Source organism: Schistocerca nitens, chromosome 1 (assembly GCF_023898315.1).
Source record: "Schistocerca nitens isolate TAMUIC-IGC-003100 chromosome 1, iqSchNite1.1, whole genome shotgun sequence".
NCBI classification, from domain to species: domain Eukaryota; kingdom Metazoa; phylum Arthropoda; class Insecta; order Orthoptera; family Acrididae; genus Schistocerca; species Schistocerca nitens.
The window spans coordinates 341,840,956-341,865,415 of NC_064614.1; the positions used below are offsets into that span (position 1 = coordinate 341,840,956).

Sequence of the window (24,460 nt, forward strand, 5' to 3'; positions counted from 1 at the left end):
GAGGGATCACAATGCAGATTTTGGAAAATATCATTCAGTGTATATTTTGGCATACTGCTTTTCTTTTAGTTCATCACTACCAAGTACTATGACCAAATCAAATGAATTCCACGACATACATAAAAAGAATAACTGCATGACATATCTATCTTCACAATTTTTTTAAATTTTATTTTTAACAAAACAAATTTATTTCATGTACCATCTTAGTGCTGAAAAATTGAATAGGAATATTGGCAATATAGCAAAAAGTCTATGGCTGAAGTATTTTGTCATACAAGTGGTAATTTTTTGCAATTTTTCTTGTCTATATAACTATTTTTTCACGCCATTTAATCGGTATTCATGTATCAAAATATTGATAGGAAAGTCATGTTTTTAATACCACAACAACTTACAGCTGCTTCCAGTGCCCGCAGTTGTTTCCTCAGAGCTTCATTTTCATTTCCTAACTTAACCAATGTATTCTGGAACTGATGTATGCGATTCTGAAACCAAAAATCAATAAATAATATTAGAAAAAAATAAAACATGACCCATGTGCACACCATACCTAAAAACCTATTCCTGTCTTCATATATAAGTGTAATTGTAAGACCTGAAAATCAAACATGTACCTTAAAAATTATTGATTCATAAATTTAGGTACACATGCTCTGTCCATATATATTACTAAATTAAAGTCTCCCACCACGTTTTTCTGTCTGTATGTGAAGGATAATCTCATCAACTACTGCAGGGATTTTGATAGAGTTTTCACTAATAGATAGATTGATTCATGAGGAATATTTATGTAGCCTATGTATTTTATTATCGCTACACCAGAAAAGTGGCCTGGCTGCAGATTACTTAGTGCTACCCATGCAGAGCCTGGGCAAGTCAATAGTTTTATTATAAAAATATCTTAAATATCTTAATCCTACTTCAGCGATTTGGATAAAATCATCTTCTGATTCAAACAGTTACATTTAATTCCATTAGAAGTTAAATTTCCCTTTCTTACCTAATTTAGGATAGACAAGTTGGAATAACTGAGGCACATCACCCATCAAAAACAGTCTAGGTACATTATTCGTCTAACAATGTAGGTTTATTCAGAAACAACATAAAAACTCTTTTTATCTGAACCTTTGCCACATAAGATTAGGTTTGGCAGTCTGGTACACTGTTTTAATACAATGTGTTGCTACAGCAGCTTTGAACTACAAACATTCTTTTCAAAAAAAAAAAAATTTTACTAATTTGGTCAGCCAGGCAGCAGAGCCATGTGCTATCATTTTAGCATTAACTGTCTCATTTCAAACTAGTGATGGCAATGAAGGCCAAAATCACACAAATTTAGCAACAGTTCAATGATATGTACACAGCTCTATAAATTAAATAAGATGTGCCAGTAAAATCAGTGAAAAAATTACAAATAAAAAATAAATAATTAAAAATGACAATGAAAACCAGTTGAAACTATGGATATAACCAGTCAAAATTTATTTTTATATCTGCTACATGTCTGAGAAAGTTATATCTCCATCACCAGGTGGATTTACGTCAGTTAATGTGTGGATGAACTGATGCACAATACAACTGTATAACTTGTGGTGCTGTCTTCCAGTGGTCACAGACTTCTTTCCCTGCCATGTTAATAGCATGCACAACATATGTACACTTTGTGTACATGGAACTAAGTATCCGGTCTTACACTCTGAGCCGATTTTGCAGGCACAACTGTGCGCTGCAACATGCACAGCTAATTACCAGAAGGAACAATGTTAGGGCTAGATCAACACATTGGATAACAGTGAAGCCTTCCAAATCAGTGAAAAGTTCCACAAAATGTTACAAGGCTCATACCTTCATATTAGACTTCTCCTATAGCTTCAGTGCTTTGATGACTGTGAATCAGGAGATAAAGACATCCCATCTAATTCAGAAGCTGTCGGACTATTCTGGGTATAAAGTGCATACAGGAGCTAAGAAGAGAAGACCTATAAACACTAAAGAAGGCCGTACTGCTCCCCAGTAGTCATGGGAGGAGAATGTCAGAAGCAGTGTAGAACTCATTGGGAAGTGATCATAAGTTTAAAAAAAAATCTGAAGCCAGGTGCAGGGCTCATCAGTCACCTGTGAAACATGCCCTTTGATGAAAGATCTTGGAAAGCAAGATCATATACAAATAGATGGAGGTGCAGGCATAAGTTTCGATTGCCACTGCGAATTATACGAGGGGAATTCATTAAGTAATGCAACACATTTTTTTTCTCGGCCAGTTTGAATTGAATAAATACAGAATTTCTTGCTTCAGCATCTATAGTTTCATGAAGTTCACGTGGCGACATTATATGTAGCATTCAAAATTTCATGTGTTACAGAGGTGTGTTCCAAGCAAAGAGCTGTCATTGAATTTCTTTTGGCAGAAAAGCAGAGTACTGCAGATATTCATAGGTGTTTGTTGTCTACAGACACCTGGCAGAGAAAAAAAACACAATGAGGTGGCTGTCATCATCGCAACAAGGTCGTGCAAACCTGTCCAATCTCTCACAAGCCAGCTGGCCACACACAACCGTGACTTCTGCAATGTTGGAACATGCAGACACACTGATTCAAGATGAATGGCAGATCACAATCAAGCACAAAGCCTAACACAAGTCTGGGTGCCTCAGAGGATTTCACAAAATTCCATCAGACTGTTCTTTCTCATGCACCTTACAGCCACAATCTCGAACCTTCAAACTTATTATTGATTATGGAAGATTGGAAAATTATTGATGCATGGAGTTGTTGGCTCCAATGTCGACCAGTAGAGAGGTACCATGCACGCATGACAGCCCTCCAAGTAAGGTGGCATATGGCTATCACATTGAACAATGACGACGTTGAAAAATAGAGTTTCATAGTCAAAAGAGTGGGAAATAATATGTTATACTGAAATTCTGAATAAAATCAACTTTCTTTCAGAAAAAAGTGTTGCATTATGTATTGAATGCCTCTCACGTAACTGTGAATGACACTGGGCACATTGCCAAGAATGCTCCATACAAGCATTCTCGTTGAGCATTTGGATAAATCTAGATGCAACATGCTAAAGTAGAGCTTGGAAATTAGTCAGGAGATAGAAATGGTCACACATAGGTGAAATTAACGAGTCAGCACTCACTAGATCACATCATAAACAGCATGGTTTGCATCTGAGTGTTACTGATACTGTGAGAAACTACTTGCATAGTTAATTACCAGAAGTGTGCTTGCAAGAGGAATGCCTGTAAGAGGAATGTCGTTGGTACTTCCGTTCTATGTCTCTCAAATAGGGTTTTATGTTCCACACAATTAAAGGCTCGGGTAAGGTGATGTCGTTAGAAAGTTGTTGGCATCACGATTCTACAACATAATACTTGTACAGACTGCTTTATCGCAAAAAGTACAGCTCTCCTGATTTTAGAATAATTGTGACATAGAGGCAACCAAAGTATTGACATTGTTGCTACAAAATGACCCAACAATGATATAAAGTAATACTTTGCTTATCTAACGCTTTCATACTGTGTGCAAAATGTGTCTTGTCCATAATGCTACACCACAAACCAAGGAAGCTGGCACAGTTTTGAAGACGCTTCACTCACATTCAGAATGAAGGCGTTTCAAATACACCTTCTTCGATTCACATTTGGGTTTTATGTTGTTTCGCTAAATCATTTAGACCAATGACAAAATGGTTCCTTTGAAAAGGAGACACCCTATTTCCTTTCTCAGTACGAGCTTGCACTCCGACTCTAATGACCTCATCATCGACAGAATATTAAATACCATACTAGCCTAATTGTCATTCCCCCTCCCAACAGTTTTTTACCACACCATAAAAATGTCTAATTATTTAACTCTGAGAACAAGGTATGTTTATAAATAAGACTATCAAATAAATGCCTGTTAAACTGACAGTAAGATCTGCCATATTCCTTATTCTTTTGGATGTTCTGCAGCAGGTCCCACTCATTGTTAAAATATAAACCAAAAACGTTCAATTATTAAACTAACCAACTGTTAACTGCCCACGTCAGTGTGATTGTTGGTATGTACATCACCACCTACATTTCAGCAGCAGATGAAATGAAGCAGTTGATAGCCACTAGAATTTTCGTTCTGAAGGAATGACACCAAAATCCATTTCGGTCACTAAGACCCGGTTATTTGTTAATAACAAAAACAAAGGAATACCTAAATAACAAAGGAATAGCTAGTGCACAATCTCTTGTGGCTGTAATGGTAATGGGACGCCGAGTTACAATCTTCTTCTTATATGATTTTTGGGTTAAAATCAGAGTTGAGGATAAATAACAGTCATCTATTGTGAACCTGTGGTTGTTATCTTCAGAATCGATGTAAAAAACAATAAATACGTAAGAACTAATTTAATTATGTCTGACAAAGAACTTTAAAGTAAGCAAAGCAACGTATACGACTAGTTTATCGGTATTTCAAGAGTCGTAGACCTCTTAGGAACCCGTGAGAGTGGTTCTTAGGAGACAGAGCCGCAAATACATAAATACAACTTTCACTGTGGCTTCCTTTATTACCTTTACTCACAACAAAGTATTGTTCTGAATTGTATGGTAGCTAGCAAGTCGTGTCCTTTACTTCGTCCATCCGTAGATTGCCATAGTTCAGTGACTGCGGTTCAATCTCAGTTTTCTGCAGCACTACTGTCAAGGTTATTTAAAAGAACTGGGCACCCTGCAGAAAGGAATGCACCGATAGATCTCTGTTATCGAGGTATCCTTTGATCCTAAACTGCAGCAGCAATCACGGTGTAACTGTGGCAGGGTTGCCAAACGTACGAGGTTCATTGCACAAATACGACATTTGTGGTCTGCTGTACGAGGTACGAGGATACGGTCAGGTTCGTACAGTTATGTAGGAGATTTTTGACACAGGAAATTTTATTACATGATTTGTGATTGTGGGCAACAATTTATAGCGTAAATGGGTATATACACTTTGGCTACATTGGGTCTGCTACATTAAAAGTAGACGTATTGGGTATGTTCGCGGATATTTTTTTTTTTTTTTCATTTTAATGTACCTTTTAAAGTTCTACTACTTGCCTTAGGCCGGTATTAAACTATCACATTTCTTTGTCAAAGATTTGATCAAAGATGTGATCACATATACCGTCAAATATATTTGACAAAGATCTTTGACATAGCTCTAGAAGGGGTTTTACACTGTCATCAAATTTTTCGTCAAAATTCAAGATGGCTGACAACAACTTGTTATTAACCGCAGCAGTTGCACGTACGGCTATTACATTGTGTGCACATGCGGAAAAGATGTGTGGGAAAAAAAGGAACCATACATACAAGGTTGTCAGTCTTTAATTCCTGGGATTACAAAAAATGGTTCAAATGGCTCTGAGCACTATGAGACTTAACTTCTGAGGTCATCAGTCGCCTAGAACTTAGAACTACGTAAACCTAACTAACCTAAGGACATCACACACATCCATGCCCTAGGCAGGATTCGAACCTGCGACCGCAGGGGTCGCTCGGTTCCAGACTGCAGCGCCTAGAACCGCACGGCCACTCCGGCCGGCCCTGGAATTACAACTTGATAATAAATTCAGTTGGGAGGAGCACACCACAGAAATGCAGAAGCGCCTTAACTAATCTGTATTTGCAATTCGAGTGTTAGCAGACATAGGCAACATAAAAATGAAAAAGCTTGCGTACTTTGCCTACTTTTATTCCATAATGTCGTTGTTGTTGTTGTGGTCTTCAGTCCTGAGACTGGTTTGATGCAGCTCTCCATGCTACTCTATCCTGTGCAAGCTTCTTCATCTCCCAGTACCTACTGCAACCTACATCCTTCTGAATCTGCTTAGTGTATTCATATCTTGGTCTCCCTCTACGATTTTTACCCTCCACGCTGCCCTCCAATACTAAATTGGTGATCCCTTGATGCCTCAGAAAATGTCCTACCAACCGATCCCTTCTTCTGGTCAAGTTGTGCCAAAAACTTCTCTTCTCCCCAATCCTATTCAATACTTCCTCATTAGTTATGTGATCTACCCATCTAATCTTCAGCATTCTTCTGTAGCACCACATTTAGAAAGCTTCCATTCTCTTCTTCTCCAAACTATATATCGTCCATGTTTCACTTCCATACATGGCTACACTCCATACAAATACTTTCAGAAATGACTTCCTGACACTTAAATCTATACTCGATGTTAACAAATTTCTCTTCTTCAGAAACGCTTTCCTTGCCATTGCCAGTCTCCATTTTATATCCTCTCTACTTCGACCATCATCAGTTATTTTGCTCCCCAAATAGCAAAACTCCTTTACTACTTTTAGTGTCTCGTTTCCTAATCTAATTCCCTCAGCATCACCTCACTTAATTCGACTACATTTCATTATCCTCGTTTTGCTTTTGTTGATGTTCATCTTATACCCTCCTTTCAAGACACTGTCCATTCCGTTCAAATGCTCTTCCAAGTCCATTGCTGTCTCTGACAGAATTACGATGTCATCGGCGAACCTCAAAGTTTTTATTTCTTCTCCATGGATTTAAATACCTACTCCGAATTTTTCTTTTGTTTCCTTCACTGCTTGCTCAATATACAAATTGAATAACATCGGGGAGAGACTACAACCCTGTCTCACTCCCTTCCCAACCACTGCTTCCCTTTCATGTCCCTCGACTCTTATAACTGCCATCTGGTTTCTGTACAAATTGTAAATAGCCTTTCTCTCCCTGTATTTTACCCCCGCCACCTTCAGAATTTGAAAGAGAGTATTCCAGTCAACATTGTCAAAAGCTTTCTCTAAGTCTACAAATGCTAGAAACGTAGGTTTGCCTTTCCTTAATCTAGCATCTAAGGTAAGTCGTAAGGTTAGTATTGCCTCACGTGTTCCAACATTTCTACGGAATCCAAACTGATCTTCCCCGAGGTCGGCTTCTACCAGTTTTTCCATTCGTCTGTAAAGAATTCGCGTTAGTATTTTGCAGCTGTGACTTATTAAACTGATAGTTCGGTAATTTTCACACCTGTCAACACCTGCTTTCTTTGGGATTGGAATTATTATATTCTTCTTGAAGTCTGAGGGTATTTCGCCTGTCTCATACATCTTGCTCACCAGATGGTAGAGTTTTGTCAGGACTGGCTCTCCCAAGGCAGTCAGTAGTTCCAATGGAATGTTGTCTACTCCGGGGGCCTTGTTTCGACTCAGGTCTTTCAGTGCTCTGTCAAACTCTTCACGCAGTATCGTATCTCCCATTTCGTCTTCATCTACATCCTCTTCCATTTCCATAATATTGTCCTCAAGTACATCGCCCTTGTATAGACCCTCTATATACTCCTTCCACCTTTCTGCTTCCCCTTCTTTGCTTAGAACTGGGTTTCCATCTGAGCTCTTGATGTTCATACAAGTGGTTCTCTTGTCTCCAAAGGTCTCTTTAATTTTCCTGTAGGCAGTACCTATCTTACCCCTCTACATCCTTACATTTGTCCTCTAGCCATCCCTGCTTAGCCATTTTGCACTTCCTGTCGATCTCATTTTTGAGACGTTTGTATTCCTTTTTGCCTGCTTCATTTACTGAATTTTTATATTTTCTCCTTTCATCAATTAAATTCAATATTTCTTCTGTTATCCAAGGATTTCTACTAGCCCTCGTCTTTTTACCTACTTGATCCTCTGCTGCCTTCACTACTTCATCCCTCAAAGCTACCCATTCTTCTTCTACCGTATTTCTTTCCCCCATTCCTGTCAATTGTTCCCTTATGCTCTCCCTGAAACTCTGTACAACCTCTGGTTCTTTTAGTTTATCCAGGTCCCATCTCCTTAAATTCCCACCTTTTTGCAGTTTCTTCAGTTTTAATCTACAGTTCATAACTAATAGATTGTGGTCAGAGTCCACATCTGCCCCTGGAAATGTCTTAAAATTTAAAACCTGGTTCCTAAATCTCTGTCTTACCATTATATAATCTATCTGAAACCTGTCCGTATCTCCAGGCTTCTTCCATGTATACAGCCTTCGTTTATGATTCTTGAAGCAAGTATTAGCTATAATTAAGTTATGCTCTGTGCAAAATTCTACCAGGCGGCTTCCTCTTTCATTTCTTATCCCCAATCCATATTCACCTACTACGTTTCCTTCTCTCCCTTTTCCTACTACCGAATTCCAGTCACCCATGACTATTAAATTTTCGTCACCCTTCACTATCTGAATAATTTCTTTTATTTCATCATACATTTCTTCAATTTCTTCGTCATCTGCAGAGCTAGTTGGCATATAAACTTGTACTACTGTAGTAGGTGTGGGCTTCGTATCTATCTTGGTCACAATAATGCGTTCACTATTCGTTTGTAGTAGCTTACCCGCATTCCTATTTTCCTATTCTATATTAAACCTACTCCTGCATTACCCCTATTTGATTTTGTGTTTATAACCCTGTAGTCACCTGACCAGAAGTCTTGTTCCTCCTGCCACCGAACTTCACTAATTCCCACTATATCTAACCTTAACCTATCCATTTCCCTTTTTAAATTTTCTAACCTACCTGCCCGATTAAGTGATCTGACATTCCACGCTCCGATCCGTAGAACGCCAGTTTTCTTTCTCCTGATAACGACATCCTCTTGAGTAGTCCCCGCCCGGAGATCCGAATGGGGGACTATTTTACCTCCGGAATATTTTACCCAAGAGGACGCCATCATCATTTAATCATACAGTAAAGCTGCATGCCCTCTGAAAAATTACGGCCGTAGTTTCCCCTTGCTTTCAGCCGTTCGCAGTACCAACACAGCAAGGCTTTTTGGTTATTGTTACAAGGCCAGATCAGTCAATCATCCAGACTGTTGCCCTTGCAACTACTGAAAAGGCTGCTGCCCCTCTTCAGGAACCACACGTTTGTCTGGCCTCTCAACAGATACCCCTCCGTTGTGGTTGTACCTACGGTACGGCCATCTGTATCGCTGAGGCACGCAAGCCGCCCCACAAACGGCAAGGTCCATAATGTCGTATGGTATAATATTTTGGGGTAAATCGTAAAGTCAAACAAAAGTTTTCAGAGTCCAAAAGCGTGTAATACGTATTATTTGTGGAGTAAATTCACGGACGCCCTGCAGAAACCTCTTCAAAGAACAGGTTATACTAACTACTGCCTCTCAGTATATTTACTCCTTAATGAAATTTGTCCTAAATAATATATCTCTTTTTCCAACAAACAACTCAGTTCATACATACAATACCAGGAACAAAAATGATCTGCACAAGGGCTTAAAAGCACTTACTTTAGTTCAAAAAGGGGTCAACTGCTCAGGAACACTCATCTTCAATAATTTGCCAGCAAACATAAAAAATTTTGTTACAAATGAAGATCAGTTTAAAAGAAGCCTGAAAGACTTACTAGTGGCCAGCTCCTTCTACTCCATTGACGAAATTTTTAATAGAAACAAATGATGTATTTATTCATACTATTAGTATTGTTATTTCAGCTTAAAAAAAATTGATGTGTTCCACATCCACGAGGATCTTCTCAGCACGGATCTATGGAACGAAAAACTAATCTAATCTGGGTGAAGCCGTGGGTTTTACGACGGCACGATAAAAGCATTCAACAAAACTTGTTACGTGAGCTTACAGCGGAAGACGTCAATTCGTACATTAATTACTTAAGAATGGATGAGCATACATTTCTGTATGTGCTCAGTGAAGTGTATCCTCATATCACAAAGCACAATATTCACTCAAGAACTCCTACATCTTCAGAAGACAGGCTCACTGTAACACTCCGATTCCTTGCTACAGGAGAGGGTTAAGTTAGGTTAGGTCACGTCAGGTCTCCAATCTTCTTAATCTATTTTTGTATTCAGGGTGCCTCACGTTGTAAAGCGCCTCATCAGCTTCATACATCTCTACTAATTTTGTTGTTGTCGGCACACACCAATTTTGTTTACCGGCAATGTTTATACAAACACTACAGACGACAGAATGCTGTAGGAATGCTAGCGCTCCATGTGGTAACATGTCACATTGCAGTGAACAGAAGACAAGCGATTTCTTTGATCAAATCTACAGCGAGGCCCTAGATTTGATCAAATATTGGACGACATTTGACAAAGTCCCTATTACACTATCAAATATCTTTGACAAAGATATTGGACAAAGATATTTGATAGTGTAATACCCAAGGAGGTATATAAACTACATAGAGTGGCTATCTGTGTGGTAACAGCGTTCCCAATGGCAGCAAAAAGCAACAGCGGTCGCCATTTTTTGAAACGTCTACATGTCAGTATATTTACATTTGGTGTATAGTACTGGCGTTAGAAAAACAGTTTTACGGTTGTAATTTGTTTTAAAAGTCTTATTTATCGATCGCGAATCATGCCCAGTGTATGTGCAGCGTACAATTGCGCTAATAGAAGTGATAAAACAACTGGAATATCATATTTCAGGTGAGTATCTAAATGCGTGTTGTACTTAGCGTCTTGTGCATCATTTTCGTGTTTAAGCTGTATACAAAATGTAAATAAGCTACTGTATACACGTCTCTTTATTTTTAGGTTTCCTCTGAAAAAGAGAGAGCTGGAAAGTCGGTGGGTAGCCAATATGAGGCGAGATAAGTGGCAGCCAACTCAATATAGCTACATATGCTCTTTTCACTTTGAAGATAGATACATGTATAGTGCAAACGAGAAAAGGCGACTTCTGGCAAACGCAGTACCGACAATATTTACGTTTCCCGACCATCTGCAGAAAACAACTATAGTATAGAGACAACCAAGGAAACGGCCTGTCAGTGAAGAATCAGCTTAATTATCAAATGTTTTCCTGTTATTTATTTGCTGTATGGGTTATGTGTGAATTTTACTGTTAATCAATGCATGTTTAAAGAAAAATAAAGCTTAATGATAATACTTCATTTTTGTAGGTGAATGAGTGAATCAGAATGATCATACAGATCATTCTTATTGTTTGCCTAGCCCTAAAAAATTGAAACAGAATTATGAAGCACTACAGAAAAGGACCGAGAAGCTGAGGAAACAAGCGAAACATGCAAGGCAAAGTGTTTCAAGAAAGAAGAAACAAATTGTGTCATATAAAACAGTGGTTGTAGGCCTAAATAAGAGACTTCAAGACTGTGCTTCTGAAGTGATAGAATGTGACAAAAATAGTGTTATTCTGAAGCACTTTTTGCAATGCAAAACAAATGTTCAATTCCTCAATATATATCCTAAAGAAATAAGACAGTTTGCCCTTACACTCAATTTTTACTCCTTCAAACCTTATAATTATTTGAGGAAGTCTGTTAAATTACCCCATCCTCGAACACTCCACAGGTGGGAAACTAAAGTAAATGGCAGTCCTGGATTTCACTGGGATTAATAAGAGTTGGAAAATTCCTTGTTTTCTTAATGGTTTAACAGCAAGTGTGAAACTTAATTTACTGCAGCAGTACCTCCGTAAATTGGAGGAAACTAATGGAAAACAGGTTTCATTGCAATAAAATGCATCAAAAATAGTTTTCATACTGATTCCAAAGGGTGTATTAAAATTGTTAATAGTGGCAGAAAGGGTTTTCAGGGACTGTCAAACCTTAATATGGAAGAAGAACTTCCTTCTGTAGTTGTGTGTGGAACTGTTCAGAATGTTGGGTGACAGGTCGAATTTATTTACTCGATTTTGACCATCTAATGGTGGCAGCTAAATTTGGAGAAGAGTCACATTACTTTTTTCTAGTCAGGATGCTGTTAAAATAGTATTTTAATTGTAGGTTACACCATTTGTGCAAAAACCAGGCCAATGGAAGAAAGAGGGAAACATATTCGGCAAATATATAATGGTTCAAATGGCTCTGAGCACTATGGGACTCAACATCTTAGGTCATAAGTCCCCTAGAACTTAGAACTACTTAAACCTAACTAACCTAAGGACATCACACACACCCATGCCCGAGGCAGGATTCGAACCTGCGACCGCAGCAGTCCCGCGGTTCCAGACTGCAGCGCCAGAACCGCTAGACCACCGCGGCCGGCTGGCAAATATATACAAACGTGTATTGTTTAAGGGACAATGAAAGGTACTGCGCTGTCAATTGATCGTTTTTGGACCTACTGAACTATTTAAAATTGTTTTTGACCTAATCTATATGGCATTGCAGCGAAATGAACTGCAACATTTCGTAATAAACTTTTCAATTAATCGATGTCAGAAGTGTCATTTCTTTTAGCTTTAATCACTATATGTTTTACAGTAGAGAAATCAGATTGTCTGTGCAGATTGGCTTTTTTTTCACGCCATGCGTAGTAAACAATAACAACATTCAGTATTAGCAGACGACGTGTAGGCTGCACCTTGACGTTACAAGATATGGCGGCTCAGTTTCCAAGTTGCTTCAAAGATGGCGGTGCCATTGCCAGTATATGTTGTTTATATAGGTCGTTGGTAATACCGGCCTTAGCTCCCTCACTTTTCTTCGGAGCTCGTCGGCAGAATTCGGAACTTTCCGTAGTTTTACGCACTGCTGCCAACGAATGCGATTTGCAATGTGGGGCACTACAATGAACTGAAGTTCAGTGTCCAGTGGACGCGATAGTGTTAGTGATGACGAATGATGACACTGAAATCTAGAGTCCAGAAGAATGCAGTGCCTGCGACTGACGTGTTAATAATTATATGCGTTCTGAGTATTAAAATAAATTTTTACATCGTTTTCAATGTAATTCGTATCTCACTCATTGAATAATTGTCACATCATGATTTACTTTGTTCTGTATTTCATATTAATTGATATAAAGAAGTACCGTAACTTAATATAAACTTCCACAAATACGCTCTTTCAGCAAATGTGTTTACTTTCGTGCTGTTTACACCACAATAAGCGAGGACTGCGTGCCGTTTGCGATATTGCGAAGAAGCCATTCCGCTGTGGCAAGCTGGCTTTTGCTGTCGTACCTCCTTGCCACGCTTCCCCTTCATCCCAGGAAACTAGAAAAACTTCACAGGGAATAGTGGCCCATGTTCACGCATATTATAACTTATACTTCTAATTTGTATGGAAATGACACATGCGCAACAGAATGTTACTCAGCAATTCAAAAACTGTTAAATGCAATACTCATGGAGAATAGATCTATTCTCCATGGTAATACATTAGACTCGTTCGTTTCCTCAAAATGGAGCAGTGTTCTCTCAAATTAGCGCTTCTGTTGGTAAATTTTTGTACTTTTTAGTTGAAATTTAAATTTCTAAAATTTTGACATAAACGCAACATGCCTGTGACTTTCCTATTACTCAAGAAATAAAATGTTTTATTGTAATAATGACATTAATCAATCTTTATTTATTTGCAATTAATAAAAAAATAATTACTTGATAAAGCCTATCGCTGGAATTAATTTTAACTAAGTTTCGAATTTTCACACTAGAGTACGTGACAATGAGCACAAGAAAGTCCAATGGAAGTAAAATAATGTTTTTCTCATTGATATTAATTTTCGCTTCAGTGACCTTCCAACACACAAAAATTGACTAACACTTTCAATCGTATACTGAAAGTCTAGTCTAACTTGTAAGCTATCCCTAAATAAACATGCCATCAATAGTTCAGCGCAGGTGTGTTTCCGGCACTGACAATAGCCCGCCTCACCGTATGTAGTAACTACTTTTTCTCTGTTCCATACGTGCAGTATTGTGTCTTTTGTGTAGTTGTTTGTGTCTACCTATTTACCTATAATTATGAGTGATTGTGAGGGAGACAGTGACCGGTCGTGTACTCTTATCCACCGAGAAAAACACCCAAAAAAGGGCGGCTGGACAAAAAATGGAAAGTAATCGCAGGATGGCTCACAGATGGTTAGAGGATCCGGCTTTAAAGGACTGGCTCTTGCCAGACACCAATGATTCAACTAAAGCTAAGCGTGCATTTTGCCCGGGAACATCGATGGTAGCTGAAATATCTAATTTGAAGACTCACGCAACTACCAAATAATATATAAATAAAAAACCTAGTTTTAGTGTAAAAACGCAAACATTAACATCGCTGGGATTCCAAAAAAGTGTAACTCCACAAAATAAAGAAGAAGCACATGCATAAATTAAACTTGGTGCCTTTTTCGCAGAGCATAACATTGCATTTTCGGTTGCTGACCATTTAACACCTTTTTTTAAAAGAAGTTGTGACCGGTTCTACATTAATTAAGGAAACACAGCTCAAACGAACTGAAGTAACAGGAGTGGTAAAGAACGTTCTTGGAGAAGGTTATAAAGCAGAATTAGCCCAAAAACTAGAAAAAAATAAATTTTCGGTCATGACGAGACAACTGACATTTCAAGGGTCAAAACTGTTTGCGTTGTGGTACGCTGCTTTGATCAAGACGCTCAAAAAATATGTAGCACATTTTGGGAGCTGCACAAAGATTTTACGGAAAGAACCGATGCTGATGATATTCCCACAGCCAGTGCCGAGATTTTATACACATCTCTTATCGATTCATTCACCAGCTGTAATGTCCCACTGATATATGTTATAGGCTTTGGCTCAGATGAGTGTAACTTCATGATGGGTGTAAACAACTCAGTAAAAACTAGATTACAACGTGATTTTAAAGGAATCATAATAGTGAAATGTGTTGTCACTCAGCCCATGTGTGTGCCAGCGAAGCATGTAAACAGTTACCTGAAAATGTAGAGCATCTAGTTCGTGATATTTCTAACATTTTTGAACACAATGATAAATGCCAGTTTGATTTTCGTAACTTCCAGCCATTTGTTGATCTTAAGCCATCTCAGACAAGGTGGCTTTCATTGTGAGCACTGGCTGAAAGAATATTACAGCAGTGGGAAGCCCTACGTCAATTCTTTATCGATTTCACTACAAATCGTGCACATAAAGCCTAAGCCGATGTGCGAAATCGGGAAGTATTTATTTCTGAAAAACTCAGCAACCCATTCTACAAACTTTATTTTTGTTTTCTCCCAATGGTCCCTCCCTTTATTTAATTAATTCAATCTGGAATTTCAAAATGAGAAAGCAGTTATTCACAACTTACATGAGAAAATACGTGAACTCTACCAGGAAACCCTATTGCTTTATTTACAACGTGGATATGTCATGAGGCCAAACCTAGGTGAAAGAGACCCTGCTTCATAACACTGAACTGTATCTTGGCGTCAAAGTGCAAGAGCTCTTAAAACATTTAGATGTGGTCAGACGTCCTGCAGATGCTGAACAATGCTTCTCATGTTGCAAAAATTTCTAGAAAGTTGCTGCCACAGAAATAAAAAAAAAAAAAAACGATACAACATGGAGGACCCTGTCTTGTCAAAGTTATAAGTTTTCAAACCAGAATTAGCGCTCTCCCACAACTTCAGAAGCCATTTCCCAACACTGATGCCTCTTATAGAAGTGGTTCCGCCTATAATTGCACCAGATGATCACACACACAAAAAAAGCAAATAATAGACGATCAATGGAGATGGCTGCCAAACGCACGTGCTCGGTATCTTAAAGGATTGAATTAAATTAGTGTGCCAGATAAGTTTTGGGATCTTTTACTGAAAACTGGATATTTTTCTGAGCGGGCTCTTTTTGCTCTAAATGCACTGTCCCTACCTCATAAAAATGCTGACTGCGAGCGAGTTTTCAGTAAGGTTAATTTGATAAAAACAGACATAGGAAACCGGCTAACTGTGGGAAGTGTGAACGGGACACTTTCTGCTGCAGAGAGCGTAAAAGGACCAGCACGTACTGGAAATTGCGTCAATTTTGTACCGACAACAGACATGTATAGCTGCATGACTAGGGAAAAATTATACGGCAACATAAATAAGAACGATGTCAGTGAGGCTGAGGATGTATCTGATATTATATTTGGAGACATAAACTAAGACTAGAAAATACCACCAAAAAATTCATAGTTGTATGCAAATGTAGGTTCGATGGCGACACAGTTGAGTGAGCTGTGGCGGTGTAGTGGCGTAAGTCGCACCTCTAATGGTAGATCAAGAACGAAAAACGTTTCAACGTGACCAAACATTTGCCATAGCAACGAAGGGGTTTTTCCCGCCAGTGAGAGTGGAATATATTCCATTCAGGTAATAACAAAGTTAACTGAAGTGCCTTAAAGATCGTCTAAATAATAATAATAATAATAATAATTTATCGCCCGCATCTCGTGGTCGTGCGGTAGCGTTCTCGCTTCCCACGCCCGGGTTCCCGGGTTCGATTCCCGGCGGGGTCAGGGATTTTCTCTGCCTCGTGATGGCTGGGTGTTGTGTGCTGTCCTTAGGTTAGTTAGGTTTAAGTAGTTCTAAGTTCTAGGGGACTGATGACCATCGATGTTAAGTCCCATAGTGCTCAGAGCCATTTGAACCATTTGAATAATTTATCATGTATCAGAGTAATTTTATAAACTAATAAATTATCATGTAATCGTTATATCTCGCTGTGAAATTATTTATTAACGTGCATTCTCATTTAACCTCAATGTATAATGCGTTTTTCGAATCCTTGTTACTTCCGAGAGTGAAATAAAATTATATCATAGTTGTTAATCGATATTAAGCATTCATGCATTCCAGTACGTCTCATTGCCCGCTTGGTCCAAACAGCCGAGACGAGTAATGTGTCCAGAATTTGGGTCTAGAAAATATGGCCACCGTAACATTTTACTTGTTTAACTTAAAATTTGTAAATTATCGAATTTAACACGTCTTATTTTTGGTTTTATAACATTTTAAATGCTTGAAAAATGTACGACGTTTGAAAGCCAAAGTAAAAGATTTTTAGTTGTTTATGTACGTTCTACTGTTGGCAACCCTGAACTGTGGTCTTATTGAGGTAGGCGTACTGGCAGACGAGTTAAAGCAGCATCTCGCTATATTTTCAGTTAACTACAGTCAAGTTTATATTGTTATTTAAAAATGTATTACGAAAAGTAATAACAAGTTCCCTCTAATGATGTATTAGTTTCATATGTTAATGCAATGCACTTCGTCGCGCACCGTGGCTGTGTCCGTTGAGTGCCGCTGCCATGAACCTAGATGTCTCACGTTCAATCCCGCTGTATAATATTAGATTGTTATTTCTCTACGCGAAAAATGCTAATTGAGTTCAGGCTCTACGAAAGGCAAGATACTGTAATCTTTCGTAGCAGTAGTTTTCAAAAATGGATTTCGTAAGTTAGTGTTAAAATCGTTGAAAACTTTTCGCATGTTTTCAGGTAAGCGTATACTAAAGCAGCATTTTTATTTTATTTTTTTGCATTAGAAGGCAACGCCTGTGAAAGAAACAAATTATGTCCAATTTGCGGATAAAAGTTTGGTAGAAAAAAACAGTCCTAAACAAACATTTCATTACTGTGGAATAGATAGTTTGAAGTTAGACAGTGCAACCTTCGAAAAACAAAACTCAAATCGAAAAGGAAGCTAATTCCAGATTCGTAAAGCAGCGTGCTCCTAAAACTATGAAAGGGGCGGCTACAGAGGAGAGTGCTTTCAAAACACCAGTGCGTCCCATTTTAGAATACTGTTTAAATACATGGGATCCACGCCAAATGTTGCTAATGGGAGACACTGAACGTCTACTAAGAAGGCCAGCGTATTCATCGTCGACCTCTGGCGACCTGCATGATGTCCAGAGTTGAAGACCCTCACAGCTTTCTGATGACAGCCATAGAGAGTATCATATCCTATGTTTGTTCTTTATCGTCTTCTCAATCGTTCGACTCCCTCTTAGCTATCTTCAACACCACACTTCTATCTGAACAGCACACCAGAAATATTCGCTCTCAGCAACCCTCCCTACACCACTACATAACACAACCATCGTCTCAAAATCATTTTGTGTATCAGACTTCGGAATTATCTTACGCAAAATAACAGAGAAACTGAATTCTTTTCAAACTTCAATAGATAGCTAATAGTCAGCTTCTATCACAGAACCTGTATCTTCCGTAAACAGGATGCTTAGAATTAGACTTTCCGATATTTGAGCCAGTGTAGGCGGAAAGTTATTTACCGTGTGGGTACCCAACTTATATATGTTCGGGATGTGGTCTGCAGGATTTGTTTTGTTAGGAGTGTAAGTGCCATGAATTGCCGTTAGGTGCTCCGTACCGGTACGGCGACTTAGCGATTGCATTACAGTTGCAGTCACTGTTGGTCAGCAGGGCTTTACTCGTAAAACTGTTTTATCAAAACAACAGCAACAGTGCTGTGCACATCGCCAGCATCAACGCATCAGAGGGCTGAAGAACATGATTCGGCAGTTCGAAGTCACTGGCGATTTGGAGAGGCCAACGACTATTTGCCCCACAAATTGTTGCAGAAGTTACTGTTGCCATGGCTGAAAATGCTGGACGCGATGTGCAATCATCAAGCAGTTCACGAACTTTCACGACAGCTAAACATTCCACGGTCCACCGTTTTCGGTACGTGCTGCGAAGAACTGTGGAATGATATTTTTAGTGCGGTTCCTGGCTGTCGTGGATGCAAGACGGTCGTCACGTTGAGCAACGTTTCTAATCTGGAACGAAAACATGGTTATGTCATTTAAAAATGTTATCGTCTCATGTGGAAATTGAAATGTGTTTATTTCAGTCGTTTATTTTTCTTCCACGTGTCCTTACTTAATGTTTCCACGAAGTTTCATTATACTACGATCACTCCATTTTTACGGGAGCTCTCTCAAGTACAAAAGTTTAATGATAACCACCCTATAATTGTGCGCAGCTCACTCTCGTCAACACTCCCCCCCCCTCCCTCACCCCACTCCCTCCACTTTACCATCCCCCTTCATTCCAGTGCACAAACCCGGCAAATACCCGCTTGTTGTGGATAGCTATCGACCCATCAGCCTCACTAACGCTCTTTGTAATCAGTTAGAACGTATGGTAAGTCGCGGTTGTGTTGGATCCTGGAGTCACGTGGCCTACTGGCTCCATGCCACGGCGGTTTCCGCCAGGGTCGCTCTATCACTGATAATCTTGTGGCCCTCAAGTCTGCCATCCGAAAAGCCTTATCCAGACGCCAACACCTGGTTGCCGTCTTTTTTAATTTACGAAAGGCTTACGACACGACCTGGCGACATCATATCCTTCCACAATTTCCTATCGCTCCGTACTTCAAGTCGGTACCTCCCATAGTTCCCCCCATGTCCAGGAGAATGAGGTTTCGCAGGGCTCTGTATTGAGTGTATCTCTATTTTTAGTCGCCATTAACTGTCTAGCAGCAGCTGTCGGCCGTCCGTCTCACCTTCTCTGTATGCTGACGACTTCTGCATTCTTACTGCTCCTCCAGTACTGGTGCTGCTGAACGGCGCCTGCAGGAAGCCATTCACAAGGCGCAGTCATGGGCTTTAGCCCACGGCTTCCAGTTTTCAGCCGCAAAGTCGTGTGTCATGCACTTCTGTCGGCGTTGTATCGTTCATCCGGAACGAGATCTTTACCTTAATGACGATCCACTCACTGTAGTGGAGACATATCGATTCTTAGGACTGGTTTTCGAAGCCCGGCTGACTTGGCTTCCTCACCTTCGTCAGCTTAAGCGGAAGTGCTGGCAGCACCTCAATGCCCTCCGCTGCCTAAGCAACACCAACTGGGGTGCAGATCGCTTTATGCTGCTACAGATCTACAGAGCCCTTGTTCAATCCCGCCTTGACTATGGGGGGTCTGTTTTACGGTTTGGCGGCGCCCTCAGCTTTGCGTTTACTCGACCCAGTGCACCAATGTGGCATTAGGCTGACAACGGGAGCTTTTTGGACGAGTCCGCTGACCAGCGTCCTGGTGGAGGCCAAAGTCCCTCCATTGAAGTTTAGGCGTGCACAACTGCTCGCCAGTTACGTTGCACACATTCGTATTCTCCTGAGCATCCGAATTACCGTTTCATTTTCCCACACATGGCGGTTCATCTCCCGCATCGGAGGCCCAGGTCAGGGCTTACGATTGCGGTTCCCGTCCGATCTCTTCTGTCTGAAGTGGAGTCCTAGCCTTTACCACCTATACTCGAGGTCCATTCACGTACACCTCCATGGTGTACAGCTAGCCCGAAGCTTCGCCTAGAACTTTCCCATGGTCCTAAGGACTCAGTTAACCCCGCGGCTCTCCGCTGTCACTTCCTCTCAATTCTTGACATTTACCGGGACCATGAAGTGGTTTACACCGTCGGCTCGATGGCTGATGGTCACGTTGGTTTCGCGTATGCTCCTGGAGGACATATTGACCAGCACTCCTTGCTAGACGGCTGCAGTGTTTTCACGGCAAAGCTGGCATCATTTCTCGTGCTCTTGAGTGCATCCGCCTATGCCCTGGCGAGTCGTTTCTTTTCTGTACTGACTCCTTGAGCCGCCTACAAACTATCGACCAGTGCTACCCCCGCCATCCTTTGGAAGCGACCATCCAGGAGTCCATCTATGCCCTGGAACGGTCCAGTCGCAACAAAGAAACCGTTTCTAGAGATCGGCATCCCCGTAACTGACCTGCGATCATTATTACGCCGCAAGGCTTTCCAACTTTTGGAGACGGAATGGTATAATCCCAGTATGCCCAACATAATGCGTGCCATTAAGAAGACTACGAATGTGTGGAAGTCCTCCATGTGGGCCTCTCGCAGGGACTCTGTGGTTCTCTGCCGGCTCCGCATTGGCCTTACGTGGCTAACAGATGGCTACCTCCTCCTTTGCGATGACCCACCTCGGTGTCACTGTGGCTCACATATGACTGTCGTCCACATCTTGCTCCAATGCCCACTTTTAGCCCCTCTGCGGCGGACTTTTAACTTTCGCAGCACCCTACATTCGTTGCTGGGCGACAATGCCTCAACAGCAGATTTAGTGTTACGTTTTATTCGTGATGGGGTTTTTTATCGTACCATCTAAGGGTGGGCATTTAGTCTTCTCTCAGAGGCCTCCACCCTCTCTCCATTTTAACTCTGTCGCACTTTCTTTGCATTTGTTTTTCTTGGTGGTCGTCTTTTCCCTACATGTGTTCATCTCGCGTTGTCATTTTGGGGTGGACATTTTAATGTGTTACAGAGTGGCTGGTTCATCCTCTTTTATTATTGTGATCAGCCAGCCCAGACCATCTGCTCTATGGTTTTAATACCTTCTACTTTTCCTTGTGGTGTTCGTTTTCCCCGTTTTCTTTTGTCTTATTTTTTGTTCGTTCCATTCGTTTACTTTTTAGGTGTGGTCCCCAATTCCTTCTCTCCCTTTCACTTCTCAAACGTACTTTGGGTGTTTTTGTACCTTGAGCCTTGCTTGCGTCAGGAAAAAGGGACTGATGATCCTGCAGTTTGGTCCCTTTATACCCCAAACCAACCAACCAACCAACCAACCATCCCCCTTGCCATGCAGTCCTCTATTTAAAGACTGTTGTTTCTTAACAGACATTGTCACTGTCATTTATTTTTCTTCTCTTTCATTATCTCTTCTGTTTCAAATGATACTAAACACGGCTTCATTTGATCTAAGCTAATCCATATTATTGTTATCCTTGATTCTATTTATTATTGTTATATTATTATTATTATTATTATTATTAATGTCAGTTATTATTATTATCGTATGCGAATTATTGTAAGTGTATGTGTCTGTGTTTGCATGTGTTACTCCTGGAAGGCCCTAATTTGGTTAAGTTAAATAAACAATAAATACAACACACAGACTGACAGTATGTCGGTCGGAAGCTATATTGAGAATACAGAAGCTTGTAACTGCAACCGCTGTCTATGGCCAGTGTAAGTGAGAAATTATTTTAAAAAACCAGTGGAATCTAAGTGCCCTACACATCTAGAATAGGTATCTGTTACCAGCTCTCCCCATTCCTCTTCCTTCCTCGTTCTCTCTCCCTCTCTCTCTCTCCCTCTCTCTCTCTCTCTCTCTCTCTCTCTCTCTCTCTCTCTCTCTCTCTTCATCAGAGGTCTATTTATTATTTAGTGGGAGAGTGTCACAGACATTATCAACAAGTCCAGTGGGACAAGAGATTAGAAAGAGCTCGAGTGTCACGAACATTTTGGCTCTTAAATTCAGAGAGTGAATATTCCAAGGCGTCAGAAGTCTACGGCACGGAACTCAACCTTGCAATAGCTTTTTAGAGGCCTTCGTTCAGATCCCTTTGAAATAATCTGATTGGGCATTCACTAATAATGTGATCTACTGTTCGATCTTGAGTACAGTTCTCCATTTCTGAAGGCATGCTTCGCATGTTGCATGCCTGGTTCTATTGTACATTACTCCGGTCCTTATTTTCCTTAGCAAGCATGCAGGGTGTAAAGCGTACAAGTGCGGATATTGCTGTTGGTGGCTGAGGACCGCGTAGTGAACAACATTACATCAGTATTTATGTCACTTGCAGATAATGATTATAGCTATTAGAAGTCATACATTTTTAAGTTGATTAGTACCTCCAAGTACATGTGGCAAGAGCAAGCAATTAATGTTTATTTTCTCCTGGGCAGTAGGTAAGTAGTTGAAGTGTGGATGCTTGGAAGCAAAATTGTTAGTCTATACTGACAGGCATAGTCCACTGAGTGGTGCAGTTATAACCATGCAGAAAATACCAGACAGTAAATTATCTACCTCTACATTATGTTATGTGTTTGGAGGAAGACTGTTTGACATAGAGAAAAAACCAGCAGCACACTGGTTTGTGTACATACTAAGGTATTACATATAAAAATATCTGCACTTACACCCTTTGGACCCTGTATTTGGTGACTGCATAAAGGTATTTTGTGTATATGTAGCTTATCATACGAGGGGCGGTCAGGAAGTAATTTTTATCGGCCAATTTCTGCTGCAAAAGAGTTAGGAATTTGTTGTGGAACATTGTGGAATATTCCCACTTCAGCCCTATAGTTTTACGAAGTTCCGATAGGTGGCTGCGCGATAAATAGCAGTCAAATTGGCGTCTGTAACGAAAGTGCGTCCCAAGCAGAGAGTTGTCATTGAGTTTCTTTTGGCGGAAAACCAGAGCACCGCAGATATTCCTAGGCGAAATGTCTACGGAGTCCTGTCAGTGAACAAAAGCACAGCGAGTCGTTGGGCGACGCGTCTGTCATCATCTCAACAAGGTTGCGGCAAATCTGTCCGATGTCCCATGTGCCAGCCGACCGCACATAGATGTGACTCCTGCAGTATTGGAAAAATTGAAAAAAAAAAGAAAAGCAAGCAAACTTCTCCTTCTCCATGACAACGCAAAGCCTCACACACGTCAGCGTTCCCGAGAGGAACTCACAAAACTTCATTGGACTATTATTGCTCATCCACCCTACAGCTTAGATCTCGTACCTTCCGATTTACTTCTGTTTGGCCCAATGAAACATGCACTCCGCAGGAAACAGTACGTGCATAATGGGCGGGGGGGTTATTCATGCCGCAAGACGGTTTGTTCCAACGTCGATCAGTTGAGTGATACATGCGGGCATACAGGCCCTCCCAGAAAGGTGGCGGAAGGCCGTCGTATTGAAAGGAAATCATGTTGAAAATAGGGTTTTGTAGCCAAAATAGAGGCGAATAATATGGTATAGTGGAATTCTGAATGAAACCAAGTATGCAGGTATCGATTGAAACTAGCTGTGGAATTGATAGAAAGATTCAAATAGAAGCTTTTGTTCACTTTGAAAGTGTCTTCCCTTAAATAATTGAAGGCTGTGGAACACAACACGTAACATCAATTTTAATAGTCCACCTGGTAACTCGAGCTCCGTTTGCTACACACTGTACCATCATCTTAAAATCATAACGGGGAAAGTACGTTTGCAGCAGGAATTGTCGTCGGATGAAACATCTACGTACACATATATTTTGTGAAGTGCAGGGCAGAGGGGTTTTAGCATTGTACCACAGGATCTCTTCGTACGTGAGTGATACGAAGGGGTGCGTGGGGCGGGGGGGGGGGGGGGGGGGGGCGCAAGGGGGTATTTCACTTAATACCGCTTCCTGAAACTTTGTGAATGGGGTTTCGCTGGATTATTGGCGTCTATCTTCAAGCATCTGCCAATTCAGATTTACCACCATATCGGATATGCTCTCTCGAGATTCAAACAAGTTTACGATTATCTGTGTCGCCCTTCTCTGTATGTATTTATTATTCTGTGTTACACCTGTTTGGTATGGGTCCCAGGCATGTGAGCAGTATCCTAAGATGGTACTCACAAGTGATTTGCAAGTAGTCTCCTTTGTAAACTGCATTTTTCCCTTTATCCTGCCAATGATTCGAAGTCTGCGACCTGTCTTATCTGCGACTGAACCTACGTGATCAGTCCATTTCATATCCTTACAAACTGTTACACCCAGGTATTTCTAAGAGGTGACTGGTGGCAGTCATGACGCATTTACGTTGCCGTAGGATACAATGTTCCTGAGTTTTGCGAAGTCTGATAACGTTTATCCCCCGTCAAGGCATCATCAAGACCACAGCTGTCTCCATAGGTGACCCACTGTCAGCCCTGGAGACGAGCCACT

At 40.5% G+C, this 24,460-nt stretch overlaps 1 protein-coding gene across 1 annotated transcript in view; it reads right to left on the bottom strand.

The window, feature by feature from the left end:
- LOC126248669 (uncharacterized) overlaps positions 1-24,460 on the bottom strand; it is a 239,137-nt gene that overhangs the window by 74,367 nt on the left and 140,310 nt on the right. Inside the window, exon 4 of the mRNA XM_049949899.1 lies at positions 399-488. Coding sequence (XP_049805856.1) covers positions 399-488 — 90 coding nt within the window. The remainder of the gene's footprint in view (positions 1-398; positions 489-24,460) is intronic.